Source organism: Ascaphus truei, chromosome 9, assembly GCF_040206685.1.
Source record: "Ascaphus truei isolate aAscTru1 chromosome 9, aAscTru1.hap1, whole genome shotgun sequence".
Classification (NCBI taxonomy): Eukaryota; Metazoa; Chordata; class Amphibia; order Anura; family Ascaphidae; genus Ascaphus; species Ascaphus truei.
The window spans coordinates 50,773,830-50,790,817 of record NC_134491.1 but is presented as its reverse complement, the minus strand read 5'-3'; the positions used below and the strand labels follow the sequence as shown (position 1 = coordinate 50,790,817).

Below are 16,988 nucleotides of genomic sequence, written 5' to 3'. Positions count from 1 at the left end.
TACCTGTGCTGAAGCTGGGATATCCTGAAAACCTGACTGGTTGGTGGCCCTTGAGGACTGGAGTTGGTCTTCCCCTGCTCCATTGCTTGCCCTGGATACTGAGCTTGCACAATTACATTGTGAATGCACAGCGACGCATTGGCATGCTTTGAATTTATTTTGTGTTTAAATACATTGTATTGCATTTTTACTTATCTTGTGTCAACCCTGTACATAGATAGAGCTTCCTGCAGGTAATATCGCAGGACATAATAGAGTAAATGAATACAAAACAGGGAAAGAAACAGAATATGTAGAAGATAACAGTCACTGGGGGATAGGCGTTCACGCCAGGAAGAGCTTCCAATGTAATATATATTATCCTCTTTAGGGCCTTCGGGCTCTACAGCAAATTGTCCTGAAATGGGATATGGAATCTCTGCTCTACTGTTTTCATTGGCTTCAAACCCTACATGTCGGCTTTCCACCTTATTCAGCCATGGAACATTTTATGAAAAGCAGTCCATTTCTGCTGCCATAATAAAGGGAAAGAAAGAACAATTCCTGCGCTCCTACCAATTGGGGTAAAATATATAATAAAGGTAAACTGTGGGTGCACAAATATGTGAGATAATAATTTTAATACTAAATATGATAAAATGATTGTTTTAATATTTCACACTTTGTGCCCCACAGTTTACCTTAATTATAAGGAGAATTTGTTACTGGCTTTGGCCAGCTATTAATTGCACTAAATCACAAATAAGCACATGCTTCAGTTATTTAACCCCTTCAGGGCACTTTCACATACCACAAAGTTTAGTCCACAGGACAATAAGAAATTGCATATACAGCTGAACCCCGTTATAACGCGGTCCTTGGGGGCTACAGAATGGGACCGCGTTATAACCGGGATCGCGTTAAAATGTTGGCGCGCGAGGGCATCTAAATCTCTCTCCTCTTTGCTGTCAGCTCTCTGAGAGGAGAGAGATCTAGATGCCGGGAAGTCATCGTCTGGCAAAATGGAGGATTTCAAATCTCGGGAGCCACGCTCAGACCGCGTTATAAGCAGATTAGCGTTGTAGCGGATTGCGCTATAACGGACTTGAGCTGTATTCAGTGCAGGTACCTGCTAAACGGAGGTTACTGGGACGAGGTTGGCGGCTTGAATTATGTTTTAATAGGAAGATGCAACCAAATGATTCCTGTGTTACACAGACTTGGGGTCTAAATGTAAAAGTGTCACCAGTATATTTTAGCCCAATTGTTAGGAGCGCAGGATCGGTTCTTTTGTTTTCCATAAATGTAAAACGAATCCCTTTACCAGCAGCATACTCCCCAAAGGGAGGAGCGCAGGTATTATGTACAGTGGTTGTTTGGCATGATAAATGATGTTTTTGCAATTGCTGACAAATGTCAAAATATCATGTACAGTAACAGGATTGTTATAGAATAAGTGCCATTTATTCGGGAGCGGTTGGGCAGCAGAGGGACCTTCTGCCGCATCCGCGTCTCCAAAAAGGGAAAGTCAATTTAAGGGGTTATATTGGTTAGGGTAAGGGGTTAAGGATAGGGGTTAAGGATAGGGGTTTCAGGGTAAGGGGTTAAGGTTTTTAGGGTAGGGGTTTATAGAGTTAGGGGCAAGGGGCGGTTAAACGCAGATGGTGATTTGGTCGCGGCAAAACAGCCGGTGACCAAATGTCCTAGCCCAGGGGAGCGCAAACTTTTGCTGCTGCGCCCCCCTGTCTTGCCTGCCCCGGTGCTCGCGCCCCCCCTACCTTGCAGCTGCGTCACACGTATGTACCTGTCGGTATGAGGATGTTTGTACGTTTGTGCCAGCTTTACAGGTGCATGTCCATCATAAGCTAATGGACAGAACGGCGACCCACCACGGCCCAGAATCTGCTGCAGAAAATTCCCTTTTCCTGGGGGTGGGTAAGGAAATACAGCTTCAACAAAACAAAATACCACTCAATGTGAGAACTTTTCTGTTAGATCAACACAGCGACTACAACACTTATCTACACACCGAGGGTAGCGCAACACAAGTAGTAATAGTAGTAGTAACACAGGTGGGAGAAGGAGGAGGGGGTATGATACCTTTTATTGGACCAACAAGTAGTAGATATGTTACAACCTCTCGTTGTCCTTCATCGGGTAACCCACCCTGAGAGGTTGGAAAGCTTGTAACACAATGACATGTTGGTCCAATAAAAGTTATCACACCCCCTCCTCCCTCTCCCTCCTGTGTTACTCCATGGAAGAGACCCACCCCTCTTTGCTTTATAAATGACAGAGGATTTGTTCCACTTCTCTTATGACTGAAAGCGTAGAGTTCTCAAGCTGAAGGCAACGAGAATTTACTCTCTACCACCGGTCACAGCAACGCTGCAATGTTCTACAGACGTGATGACACCCGCTGGTGCTTTGGCGCCTCCCCCTTTTCCCACACGTGGACAATGCTTTTTCTATGGCGGTTGCTCCTGCTCCCTCGTTATCTGCCAGTGGCAGCAATAACCGCGGCTACATCTGTGTATTTGGTGAGGCTTCCCCCGTCTCGCGCTTACCTAGATTTACCGGGTTTTTTGACCTGCCGACATTTTCTTTTCCAGACGGAGGCTTGGGGGGATCTTGCGCGTCTTTTGCCATCGGTACCGGTGCAAACCTGCGAGGAGCTGGAGTCTCCAGAGGGGATTTTCCGGTGCAGCGCGGCACTGCTGCGTTGGGCAGGATCACAGCTTTGCAAAGAGACGCAAAAAAGAATAGGCTTGTCTACATACATTCACACACTTCAGGTCATCTAAAACAGGGGTGCGCAAACTGGGGGGCTTGACATTTTCTGGGGGGGGCGCAGCGCTTGCAGAGGACCCACGCTCTTCCACATAACATTTAAATAAAATGTCGGGGGATCGCCGCGAGGCCTCTGTAACTACCTCTTACCTGCTCTCTGCTGTCCTCTGGCGACGCGTCGCCATAACAATGGGGTGTCAAATAACGCCACGGTGTTAAATGGCAACGTGACGTCACATGACGTCACCGATGCCGGACAGAAGGTAAGGGGGCGGGTGGGGGGGGGGGGGGCGCGAGCAGAGGGGGAGAGCAGGCAAAGAACAAATTGCGCGCCCCTGATCTAAAAACAAGCTCAGCTCAAACTTCCAGCTACCATGATAACGTGTAAATATAACCCCTTCACTGCCAGGAACACCCTGCTGGCATTAGATGGGTTGTCCGAGTGTTCGCAGCTTCAGCACAGGTTGCTCAATCAGTGGCTCAGTCTTCAATTGAGCCAACTGTGCTAAATTAGGGATATCCTCAAAACCTGACCTGTTGGGTCGGGGTCCTGAGGACTGGAGTTGAGCACCCCTGGGTTAAGTCACTACCTAAAATAAACTAAAAATAATTATCTGACAAGCATGTGAAGTTCTTGGCCAACCGCAGACTAAGCAACGAGACATGTCACTGAATTTTTACGGCTTCAGATTAGATATAATTCCCATTTGGGACCTGCTTATGTGCATTGACATTTATGGGGCTTATTCTGCCTCCGCTGAAGCAGCCGATCGGGGCGATTTTTCGTCTGGAATTCACCATTGACATGAATAGGAAATTTCGAATTAAAAAGGCTCGCTCGGCTGCTGTGGTGTTCGGCAATGTCAGCACCGTTACTACAAGCGCAAACACCAGATCAGAGGTAAAAATCTGCTACCTTTAGTACTAAAAATAATACAAATAAATAAATATATATATATATCAAACACACAGAGTTGGTGCCGCAATCAAAACATGATCCCCCATAGATCAAAATAAATCACTAGGCCAGATGTAGGGGTCAAATTTACCCTCTGGCGGTGCTAAATATGCAATAATTAATGAACAAAAATGATCGATCAACGTTTCGGCTCTCGACACACACATTCCTCACCAGGATTTGGAGCTTCCATCTTTATGGGGTAGTTAAGAGGCAGGTGTTCTGAAACCGCGGTGGGGGCGTGAGTACATGCTGAAGCTTCTGTTCCGTGTTGAAAATTGCCTGCTTTGATTGCGGAGCTGATAAAATGGGACTGACATATAAACACACACATGGTTACAATACGTTTATACTGCAAGAAAAATAAAACAACGCTCACTTTGTTTGTGTAATTCTAAACATCTCGCTCGCTCTCTGGGAACCAAGATGTGATTAGGATCAGCAGGCAGCTGGGAACGTTTTCCGATGTCTGACTGGCGCCGTGCAAAACAGTCTTTGAAAGAGGCGGATTGGGGGGCGCATACTGTATGTATCGGAAGGAAAAAGAGCTGCAGCCTGAAGGGAAGTCTAAAATCTTCCATTTCTTGCAAAGCAAGCAAGCAAACCATAAACATGGCAGGGAGGAGGATCATTTCAAATGAAGGAATTTCACTACAGGTGTTAACTCGCTAAAGCTATTTAAACAAGGACCCCAAAGAGATTAAAACAGGGGAGGGAAACTCCAGTCTTCAAGAGCAACCAACAGGTCAAGTTTTCAGGATATCCCTGCTTCAGCACAGGTGGCTCACTCAGAGGCTCAGTCAAAGACTAAGCTCTTTGACTGAGCCATCTGTGCTGAAGCAGGGATATCCTGAAACCTGACTTATTGGCAGCTCTTGAGGACTGCAGTTGGCTACCCCTGGATTAAAACCTACAGAGTATGGTGCGGGACATAAAGAGACAGCTAGGCTATATATAACTACATAAGGGATTGTGGCTTTGGAGAGAGGGCGAGCAGAAATTGCTCACTTCTTCCATTCCAATCAACTAAAATGCAGCTAAGAAAATCAGCTCTGGTAGAATAAACTTGGAAAATATCACATTATATATGTTCTTCTGCCATAGAAATGTGTTACACACTTTGGCATCAGCACAGACACACACACATCCAGCCACAAATATATACATGTGGTGGGGAACGGGAATGGAATGTAGCCATTGGGAAGCTCTCGCTCGCTCTGCTTTCAAACAAAGCCACTCATCACGCGTACTACGTGTGTATGCTATATACAACCGCAGAATAATCTGATGCAAAGAATATAATCCCACAATGGAAACACTGGAGCCAGATCAACTGACAAAACACAGGCGATGAGGAATGCAGCGTTTGTGCCAGTTCTGGACAAGGTGACGGGTATCTGGCAGGAAGTACAAGAACTCTAGAGGGAAGGGGAAAGTTAGTAATTAGTGTTATTTGTTTCTGGCAGCTGACAGATCGGCCCAAGTTAAACAAGTCCTGCCAGAGGCGTTCCATCCATCACATGGTGATAAGGAATTTTAAGTGGGCATTTGAATTAAAGCGATTAAAATCAAACACTGCCTTCTCTACGACTTGCTTTTCAAACGATCCTAAGCACATGGCTTGATGAGCCGCACATACCAATGCTTGTTTATATTATATATTACGTTATCGTACCCTAGTATTACTTATCTACACATAGAGGTGTGTCACGGCCGGGGTGCTCAACTCCAGTCCTCGAGCAATCCCCACCAACAGGTCAGGTTTTCAGGACATCCCAGATCCAGCACAGGTGGCTCAATCTGTCCCTGCTTCAGCATAGGTGGCTCAATCAGCCCCTGCTTCAGCACAGGTGGCTCAAAGCCACCTGTGCTGAAGCAGGGACTGATTGAACCACCTGTGCTGAAGCTGGAATATCCTGAAAACCTGACCTGTCAGGAGGGGGGGGGCTTGAGGACTGGAGTTAGGCGTCCCTGTCAGGCGGGTTAAAGTGCTGATTTTGAACACACAACGTTGTGGGTCCAAAATGCATCTAGCTTACTAATATTGGACATCTTGCTCAACCTCTCACCCTTCCGAGTACAATTATGCAGCTAAAACCATCCCACAGGTGCCTCCGAGGACCTCATGCAGCCACAACCATCATGCTCTTTGGTTAGGTGCTACTTACACACAAGGCAATGCTAACGGAGAATTTACACTGAAGCGGACATTAGCCGGGCTCTCTCATGAGATACCTGCATCTCCATTTGTTGCGTCTGTAATTGTTCCAGATGCTTGAGTCTCTGTTCTGTGAGCTGGGTCAGCTGCCTTTCTAGCTCGCTCACTCGGTCATGTGGATACGATCTTTCCGGCGGCTGACTTTGGATCTTGCTTTGCTGCTCGGTGAGCCGCTGCCGCTGCTGATCTGCCTCGTGGAGCTTGTTAAGCAGTTGGGAAACGGAGCTAACTTGAGCTTCGATATCACTCTGAGCCTAGGAGAGAAAATAAGATGATGGGTGACATAAACCTTAACCGTTTAACGTACGCTTTCAGCCTCTAACTCCGACAATGTGTCCGGGCAGTGGAAGCTCAACCACTATTTCTACATCTCGTCTACATAGGTTTATAAATAATCAGCCCAACTCTTCCAAATGGAACACACAGTTTTGTTGTCATATTTGAAGCTACCCATGATTCAGCCTCTCCTGTAGCTCATCCACATGAATTCCCCCAACGACCTCTACTCAAAAACCTTCTTTCGCCCTCATTCCCCATTATACATTGCTTGGACTATTCCCAACGCAGAATTTCCGCCATTGCTCCTTCAACGTTACAGAATCACTTAGCAATCTGTGATCGTGTGAAAGCACTCAGCCATGCAACACATTCTCTGACATTTTTAACATTTAACACACACATATATATTTAGGCACTGTACCGTGTATGAGTTTCACTGGATGTGCTAAAACAGAGCTTTGTCTGTGTTTTATGTTCTGTCTCTTGTTTTAAACATTTTTAACATTATAAAGATATGTTCAGGCGACAATATCACTGAACTGCTAGAACTTCAACAGATACCATGGAATAAATGTGTGAATAACATGATCTGTATTTAAAGTACAAGCCCTAAAAATAATAATAAATAAGCACAGGACCTGGAAACATTCCACGTTATTTTACTGAATCCTTTATGTCAATGATGCATCTGGAGATTTGGACTGATTTGTTGAGGTTCCCTAATCCAATAAAGCATGTGATTAAAAGTGTAATCATATTTTTAATTTTATTATGCGGAAATCTAAAACAGAATCAGTGAATTGAATGTCTTGTATTCTCTCGCTTGCTCAATTTTCTCAACACCTATTCTTTCCTAGACCCTCTACAATCTGGATTCCGCACTGCTCACTCCACGGAAACAGCCCTCACTAAAATAACTGACGACCTCCATGCTGCCATAGACAGAGGTCATTACACTCTGCTCATATTACGCGACCTCTCTGCAGCATTTGACACCGTCGACCACCCTCTTCTCCTTCACATTCTCCATACTCTTGGTATTCGGAACAAAGCTCTATCCTGGATCTCATCCTACTTTCAGTATCTCTTCTGCCAACACCTCCTCCTCCTCTATTGATCTCTCTGTGGGGGTACCCCAGGGCTCTGTCCTGGGACCTCTTCTCTTTTCTCTGTACACAAACTCTCTCTAGGTGACCTAATAACATCTTTTGGGTTTAATTATCACCTCTATGCTGACGACACACAAATATACTTTTCAACACCCGACCTTACACCTGCTGTACAAACCAAAGTTTCTGAATGTCTCTCTGCTATATCATCCTGGATGGCCCTCCGCCGCCTTAAACTCAACATGGCTAAAACAGAGCTCCTCATACTTCCTCCCAAACCTGGCCCTAGTACCTCTTTCCACATTACTGTTGGAACTACGATCATTCACCCAGTAGCCCAAGCACGCTGCCTAGGGGTCACACTCGACTCCTCTCTCACATTCGCCCCTCACATTCAAAACATTTCTAAAACCTGTCGCTTTTTCCTCCGCAATATAACAAAGATACGCCCTTTCCTCTGTTGCTCGACTGCTAAAACTCTGACTCAGGCCCTCATTCTCTCCCGTCTTGATTACTGTAACCTCCTGCTGTCCGGCCTTCCTGCCTCTCACCTGTCTCCCCTACAATCTATCCTAAAAGCTGCTGCCAGAATCACTCTACTCTTTCCTAAATCTGTCTCAGCATCTCCCCTCATGAAATCCCTCTCCTGGCTTCCGATCAAATCCCGCATCTCACACTCCATTCTTCTCCTCACTTTTAAAGCTTTACACTCTTCTGCCCCTCCTTACATCTCAGCCCTAATTTCTTGTTATGCACCATCCAGACTCTTGCGTTCTTCTCAAGGATGTCTTCTTTCTACCCCCTTTGTATCTAAAGCCCTCTCCCGCCTTAGACCCTTTTCACTGACTGCCCCACACCTCTGGAATGCCCTTCCCCTCAGTACCCGACTAGCACCCTCTCTATCCACCTTTAAGACCCACCTTAAGACACACTTGCTTAAAGAAGCATATGAATAGCACTGTGGCTATTCTGAACACATGATACATAAAGCTTGGCCCCCTGCAGACGCACTTACCAGAACTCCCTCCTACTGTCTCTGTACGTTCTCCCTACCTACCAATTAGACTGTAAGCTCCTCGGAGCAGGGACTCCTCTTCCTTACTTTTATGTCTAAAGCACTTATTCCCATGATCTGTTATTTATATTATCTGTTATTTATTTGATTATCACATGCATTACTACTGTGAAGCACTATGTACATTATTGGCGCTATATAAATAAAGACATACAATACAATACTATATTTTGCCCCATTAAATGAGCATTCCATGCTAAAGTCTATTCTTTTTATTAGTTATGGATCACGGGTTAATTTCAGCTCCAGGACCCCCATGTTTCCCGAGATACTTAACCCCCGGAGGTGCTGCCAGTACATCCTCGTTCTTAAAGAACCAATCCAAGGCGGCGGATTTTTTTGCAAATGTTATTTTTTTGTATATAGGGTTGAAGCAGGGGGTCTCCGGAGCTGAACCCCGTTAATTTCAGCTCCGAGACCCCCTGCTTCTGGAAATACTTACCTGGGAATTAGGTGCCGATAGAAGCTCTCCTTGGCTATCAAGGACCACAATATGTCTGCTCTTCAGCTATATCCCGACCTGCGGGCCAATTGGAAGCCGTGATGTCATCGATGTGGCTTCCTATTGGCCCATGTGCCGCGGGAGCTTCAAACCTGAAAGCCTTGCTTGCTGAGCCGGAGCAGCTACCGGCACCTACTTTAGAGGTAAGTATGTCTGGAAGTAGGGGGTCCCCGGAGCTGAAATTGGCGGGTTTCAGATCTGGGACCCCCTACTTTTTTACATTCGCTGTCTTGGATTCCTTCTTTAAATCGTCTGCATCCAGTGAGCAATTAAAACTTCCACTTTGTTTCCCCAGCAGGGATTGGAATCGGGGGCACCTACAGAGGCAGGGGGTCCCCGGAGCTGAGATTAACGCGGTTCAGATCTGGGACCCTCCTGCATCCCACTTAAGGGGGGACAAAGAAAACCAAGGCGGAACCGCACCAGTAAGTTAATGTGATGGGACGTCAGGTTCCCTTGCACACAATTCAGCACCAGAACCAGACCATTTACTTTAGCTTACTCCCTGCTGTGACCTGTCCGAGTGCAAACGGATGTGGTAGAAAAGAACTGCAGAAGAGGCGTTACCTTCAGAAGAGGAGCAGCAGCAGCAATGGCTGCAGCAGTAGCAGCTGCGACCGTTGTAGCAGAGTCAAACTGCCGGTGTGAAAGTGTCTCTCTTCTTTCAGCTCCGACGTCCTCCAGTAGTTGCACCCGCACCTGCTTACTGACAGGGGCACCTTGTACTCTGTAATTACAACCAGATTATAATCATTCTATGGTCCCAGAATATAACACGTACATTTCCACAACTGTTCAGAAGTTCCTTGCGTTCTGCTCAAGGATGTCTTCTCTCTCCCCCCTTTGTATCTAAATACCCTCTCTCGCCTAAAACCTCTCCCAGTCCCTGCCCCACACCCCTGGAATGCCCTCTCTCTCAATATCCGACTGGCACCCTCTCTCTCCACCATTTTAAAACACACCTCTTGAACTAAGCATATGGATAGCTCCGTTGCCTGATTCTATACAGCCCATATGCATTTACCATGGCCCCTTGCAGACGCACTTACCAAAACACCCTCCTACTGTCTCTGTACGTTCTTCCTATTTACCACTTAGATTGTAAACTCTTCGGAGAGTGGAGGATTATAATTTCATATTTCAGACCTTTGCTTAGTACAGAATGGAATTCTGGGTAAGAAAGGCATCTAAGAGAAGTATGTCATATTTGCTGGTTAACCTTAGAAACTGCTGTATGGACAGTGGCTTATCTTTTAGGTAACCTGTCTCATTCTGCTAATTGCATTTCTGTTATGCTTTCCTATTAGACACCAGACAGGGCATATGCCCTGGGAAAGAGAATAACATGTTTCTTTTAGGTTGCTGAATTTTCATTTTATCTCAGCTGGCAAATCTGTGCAGGGAATAACATTTTAAAGCTGCAGTTCAAGCTGTCGTTTTAAAACATATACATATATACACATTTTTTTTAAATTCAATATGTTCATCAATACAATCTACACACTGACAAGTGATTAGCAAAGATGCTGATCGATCAGTTCCTGTAAAATCAATCGCTGAAGATTCGGCTCGGGGTTCACTTAAATGCATCTTGGGTCCTCATCTGCTGCACTGACAGCCAAAGTTCTGTGAGGAAGATCATGTGACCAGGCAGGCACTAGATTCAATTGGTTCACTGCTAGAGAAAGGGCAGGGCTTAAAAAGGTGATGCTGTTTCAGAAGGGGAAGGGGATGTGACTTTGTATATGGTTGCCATAGGAACAAAAATGCTTATTACATTATAATACATTAAAAATGTCTTAAATTTTTTTTTTTTTTTTTTTTAATGCTACAAGTATTTTCTCATAGTACAGAACTGATTTATTTAAAGAAAAAGAAAAAAAAAAACACGTAGGTTTATTGCTTTAACTGCCGGAGCGCGAAGTATACGATGAGATCATACATACACGTCTTTTTGCTAGATCAGTGAAAGTAAAGGTTTGCAAATAAAGCTGCAGTACACGTTTTATTTTTGGCCCAGGTGTTTAATTATTATATTTAGTCTTGTGATAGCTACACCCTATGTAATAAAAGTCTTCTGACAGATTGTTACCCCAAAGTACAGAGTGGGGTTTAATTTCTTGCACCGGGGCAGGGAATCCTTTTTCCCAATGTTATTTTTATGTCTGAAGCGCTTATTCCCATGATGTGTTATAGTATTAGGTCCCGTGTATTACTGCTGTGACGCGCTATGTACCGGGATAGAGCTATTTAAATAAAGATATACATGCATACAAGTGTATTTACACACAAAGCTTCTCTTGGTTATGGGATACCAGAACAATTACAGGCTTAATCCAAATATAAAGGTGGTAGAACGCACACAAATATGTTAACATAGGATACATTGAGACATTAAAAACATGGCTAATTTTTGAATGTCATAAAGGGAGCCACCCGAACTAACCTCCATCTATTTACTTTGTACAGGATTAAAACCGGGGCTCCCCCACAGCTGAACCGCACTATTTTTAGCTCCGGGAACTCCCGCGTTCCCGAGATACGCACGTGTGAAGTTACCGGTATCACTTCCTGGATTTTAAAGGGGATTTAAAATGGCCATCCAATAGGAAACCACCATCTGACGATGTTGCGGCTTCCTATTGGCCCAAGATTTGTATGTATGTATACATGTGTGATTTGGGAGGGGGGAGAGGGGGGGAGGGGGAGGGGGAGAGGGGGGAGGGGGGGGAGGTGGTGGGAAGGGGGGGTGGAGGGGGGAGGTGGTGGGAAGGGGGGGTGGAGGTGGTGGGAAGGGGGGGAGGAGGTGGGGTGGAGGTGGTGGGAAGGGGGGGAGGAGGTGGGGAGGAGGGGGAAGGGGGGGGAGGAGGGGAGGAGGGGGGAAGGGGGGGAGGTAGTGGGGAGGAGGGGGGAAGGGGGGGAGGTAGTGGGAAGGGGGGGGAGGTGGTGGGAAGGGGGGAGGTGGTGGGAAGGGGGGGAGGTGGTGGGAAGGGGGGAGGTGGTGGGGAGGAGGGGGGAAGGGGGGGGAGGTGGTGGGAAGGGGGGGGGGAGGTGGTGGGAAGGAGATGGTGGGAAGGGGGGGGGAGGTGGTGGGAAGGGGGGGAGGTGGTGGGAAGTGGAGGGGAGGTGAAGGGGGTGGGGGGTGGAGGGGAGGTGAAGGGGGGGTGGAGGGGAGGTGAAGGGGGGGTGGAGGGGGGGTGAAGGGGAGGTGGAGGAGGGTGAAGGGGAGGTGAAGGGGGGGTGGAGGGGAGGTGAAGGGGAGGTGAAGGGGAGGTGAAGGGGGGGTGGAGGGAGGTGAGGGGTGGGTGAGGTGAGGGGTGGGTGAGGGGAGGTGAAGGCCGCTTCCTCACCCGCCCGTCCGCTCCCTCGCCCGTCCGCTCCCTCAGCCGTCCGGCCGCTCCCTCAGCCGTCCGGCCGCTCCCTCAGCCGTCCGGCCGCTCCCTCAGCCGTCCGGAAGCTCCCACGTGGATCTGAGGCGGGAGGCAGCTTGTTGTGGCCGCTCCCCCGCTGTGTCCCGGGCGCTCGCTCCCCCGCTGACTGTAGCGGTGCCGGGGGGGGGGGAGGGGGTGGAGGGGAGGTGAAGGGGGGTGAGGGGTGGGTGAGGGGTGGGTAAGGGGAGGTGAAGGGTGGGTGAGCGTTGGGTGAAGGGGGGTGAGGGGAGGTGAAGGCCGCTCACTCACCCGTCCGGAAACTCCCACGTGGATCTGAGGCGGGAGGCAGCTTTTTGTGGCCGCTCCCCCGCTGTGTCCCGGGCACTCGCTCCCCCGCTGACTGTAGCGGCGCCAGGGGGGGGGGGCTGAAAGCGCGGGAAACAGGGAGACACGGGGAGAGGAGGAGGTGCGCGCGGGTGTGGAGGCTGATGTTCGGGGAGGAAGAGGCGGAGGCTCCGGGACTGGCGGGTATGTGAGCCCCACCCCCCGGGTTATACATGCTGCTAATGTACACCCCCCCCTACTGTGTGTGTGTGTGTCCCTGTGTGTGTGTCCCTGTGTGTGTGTGTGTTTGTGTGTGTGTGTGTGTGTTTGTGTCCCTGTGTGTCCTTTGGCCCGTCACTCCGCCTCAGGCCAATGAGAGGTGTGCGGGGGCGGGCCAAGGGACCAATGAGATTTCCCCTAGGGACACCGGACATCCAGGCAGGCAGGCAGGCAGGCAGGCAGGCAGGCATACAGTGCTTTCACTAATATAGTATAAGATGTAACAAAAATTGCAAAAGGGCAATCAAATTAGCAAAAATGGATAATGAAAAAAGGATTGCAATAGAAAGTAAGGTCAAGCCTAAAAAGTTCTTTAAGTACCTTAATAACAAAAAAATGAGAAAAGAAAATATAGGACCCCTTCAGTGTGAGATGGGTAGGCAGATTATTGGAGATAAGGAAAAAGCTGAGGTATTAAACAAATTCTTTGCCTCTGTGTTTACCAGGGAAGAATCAAGTTCAATAGTAGTGCCGCAGGAGGAAGCCACAACCTCCATATTAATGAACAATTGGTTAACTGAGGAAGAAGTTCATAAGCGACTTGAAAAAATTAAAGTAAATAAGGCACCTGGCCCCGATGGCATACATCCAAGAGTTCTCAAGGAGTTAAGCTCAGTAATAGCCAAACCATTATATTTAATATTCAAGGACTCCATTTCCACAGGCTCATTACCACAAGATTGGCGTAAAGCAGATGTGGTGTCTATATTTAAAAAGGGAGCTAGATCACAACCGGGAAATTACAGACCTGTAAGCCTGACTTCAATAGTAGGGAAACTACTTGAAGGTTTAATACAGGATAATATTCAGGAATACCTAATGGAAAACAAAATTATTAGTAATAGTCAGCATGGATTTATGAAGGATAGATCTTGCCAAACTAACCTTATTTGTTTCTTTGAGGAGGTAAGTAGGAATTTAGACCAGGGTAATGCAGTTGATGTGGTCTACTTAGATTTTGCAAAGGCTTTTGATAAGGTTTCACACAAGAGGTTGGTGTATAAAATAAAGAAAATTGGACTCAGTAATAATATATGCACCTGGATTGAAAACTGGTTAAAGGACAGACAACAGAGGTTTGTCATAAATGGAACTTTTTCAGGTTGGGCTAAAGTCGTGAGTGGAGTACCTCAGGGATCGGTACTGGGACCCCTGCTTTTTAAACTTGTTTATTAATGACCTTGAGGTTGGGATCGAGAGCAAAGTCTCCATCTTTGCTGATGATACTAAATTGTGTAAGGTAATAGAATCAGAGCAGGATGTAATTTCTCTTCAGAAGGACTTGGAGAGACTGGAAACGTGGGCAGGTAAATGGTAGATGAGGTTTAATACAGATAAATGTAAGGTTATGCATTTGGGATGTAAAACAAATATAATCACTGCGCTACTCCATGTAAAGAGCATGCAGCTAGTGAAGGAAATGGCCATACAAATGTGCAAAACAGAAAGTGAATCCCTGCGCTTCTCCCATTACGATAGCAATCAATGGGGAATATATATATATATATATATATATATATATATATGTATGGTGTAAATACCTATAAGAAAAAAGGAGACTTTTGGTATACATCCTTTGATCAAATAATGCCAAGCCTGCTAACTAATGCTAACATTTTTTGATCAAAGGATGTATACCAAAAGTCTCCTTTTTTCTTATAGGTATTTACACTATATATATATATATATATATATATATATATATATATATATATATATATATATATATATATATATATATATATATTCCCCATTGATTGCTATCCCTATGGGAGAAGCGCAGGGATTCACTTTCTGTTATGCATTTGGGATGCAAGACTAAAAAGGCGACTTACAAATTAAATGGAGATATATTGGGGGAATCCTTGATGGAGAAGGATTTAGGAGTGCTTGTAGACTGCAGGCTTAGCAATTGTGCCCAATGTCATGCAGAAGCAGCAAAGGCAAACAAGATCTTATCTTGCATCAAGCGGGCAATGGATGGAAGGGAAGTAAACATAATTATGCCCCTTTACAAAGCATTAGTAAGACCACACCTTGAATATGGAGTAAAATTTTGGCCACCAATCCTAAGAAAAGACATTATGGAACTAGAGAGAGTGCAGAGAAGAGCCACCAAATTAATAAAGGGGATGGACAATCTAACTTATGAGGAGAGGCTAGCTAAATTAGATTTATTTACATTAGAAAAGAGGCGTCTAAGAGGGGATATGATAACTATATACAAATATATTCGGGGACAATTCAAGGAGCTTTCAAAAGAACTATTCATCCCACGGGCAGTACTCAGGACTCAGGCCATCCCTTAAGGTTGGAGGAAAGGAAATTTCACCAGCAACAAAGGAAAGGGTTCTTTACAGTAAGGGCAGTTAAAATGTGGAATTCATTACCCATGGAGACTGTGATGGCAGATACAATAGATTTGTTCAAAAAAAGGTTGGACATCTTTTTAGATAGGAAAGGTATACAGGGATATACCAAATAAGTATACATGGGAAGGATGTTGATCCAGGGATTAATCCGATTGCCAATTCTTGGAGTCAGGAAGGAATTAATTTTTCCCCTTAATGGGGTTTTTGTTTGCCTTCCTCTGGATCAATAAGTAAGTATAGATATAGAATAAAGTATCTGTTGTCTAAATTTAGCATAGGTTGAACTTTATGGACCTATGTCTTTTTTCAACCTCATCTACTATATATATATATAATCAAAAGGAGTGATACTGAGTGTGGCCAAATGTATACAACAAAAGGCAAAGATACCCAATGCTACATCCAATGTGACAAAATACATAGTTAAATACTTCAAAAAATTAAATGTAATAAACACACAATCCCAGCAAGCTCTAACACCACAACCCACCACATCATATATATACCCCATATTTAAGTAGCAGGTTTTTTCATGTTCCTGTGCAGGACGGGTCTTTTAAGACCATTCTGCCTCCACAGCAGAGGTACAGGAGAATTCTCACAGGTAGTGTTAGGACCTGCAGACTGGTCATGCCGTGACATGGCTGCAGACTGGTCGTGCCGTGACATGGCTGCATACTGGTCATGCCGTGACATGGCTGCAGACTGGTCATGCCGTGACATGGCTGCAGACTGGTCATGCCGTAACGTGGCTGCAGACTGGTCATGCCGTGACATGGCTGTATACTGGTCATGCCGTGACATGGCTGCATACTGGTCATGCCGTGACATGGCTGCAGACTGGTCATGCCGTGACGTGGCTGCATACTGGTCATGCCGTGACGTGGCTGCAGACTTGTCATGCCGTGACGTGGCTGCAGGCTTACACCGCTTTGGCCAAAGGGTTTAACTAAATGACCCTTACTCATGAGAATACCAACATTGAAGTATTTAACTATGTATTTTGTTACATTGGATGTAGCATAGGGCATCTTTGTCTTTTGTTGTATACGCTTTGAAACAAGCCTACCTTTTATTTAAGACAGCGAGCAGCGCTTCTTTCTGACCGGTAACAAACTGAGAAATCCGAGTATCTTTACCTGAAACAATAAAAATACTCACTTTAGAGAATGGTATAATTCAATAACAGTTTCCTATTACAATACACATTTAAATCTTATATCAAATGAGTAGCGCATATAAAATCATCAAAATGGTACATTACAGGAGAGATATTTTAATACTCTGTCCATAACTGGATGTATTCCCGCAGTCGTTATATATAAAATAATTATTTTTAAAGGAGGCCCCCCGCATTGGAACTCAGGGACACATATTGTCCCAATATATAAATAAAATAATGATTAAAATAAATAAATACAAATCTTTAAAGCAGCAATTCCCCCAGAAGCGGGGGAGTAAGACACTGCCTCTGATAACGACGACATCGAGAGTGAAGCAGGGGAACTTGGTTTAATTCCCGGTGTCGGCTCCTTGTGACCTTGGGCAAGTCACTTTATCTCCCTGTGCCTCAAGCACCAAAAACATAGATTGTAAGCTCCGCGGGGCAGGGACTGTGCCTGTAAAATCCCTGTGTGCTGCGTACCGCGCGCTATACTGAAATTGTGACGCGCTTTGAGTCCCATTAGGAGAAAAGCACTATATGAAATAGTTATTATTCAAGTTATTATTA

General features: G+C 45.7%; 1 protein-coding gene across 4 annotated transcripts in view; it reads right to left on the bottom strand.

Moving 5' to 3' along the window:
• The window catches only part of KIAA0586 (KIAA0586 ortholog), an 83,789-nt gene that overhangs the window by 62,454 nt on the left and 4,347 nt on the right, over positions 1–16,988 (bottom strand). For all 4 annotated transcript variants that reach the window (XM_075614790.1, XM_075614788.1, XM_075614789.1 and 1 more), the window contains 6 exons: positions 16,326–16,395; positions 9,478–9,637; positions 5,963–6,199; positions 3,902–4,040; positions 2,547–2,717; positions 1,784–1,904 (listed from right to left, as the gene is read on the bottom strand). In XM_075614790.1, the coding sequence (XP_075470905.1) occupies positions 1,784–1,904; positions 2,547–2,717; positions 3,902–4,040; positions 5,963–6,199; positions 9,478–9,637; positions 16,326–16,395 (898 nt within the window). The remainder of the gene's footprint in view (positions 1–1,783; positions 1,905–2,546; positions 2,718–3,901; positions 4,041–5,962; positions 6,200–9,477; positions 9,638–16,325; positions 16,396–16,988) is intronic.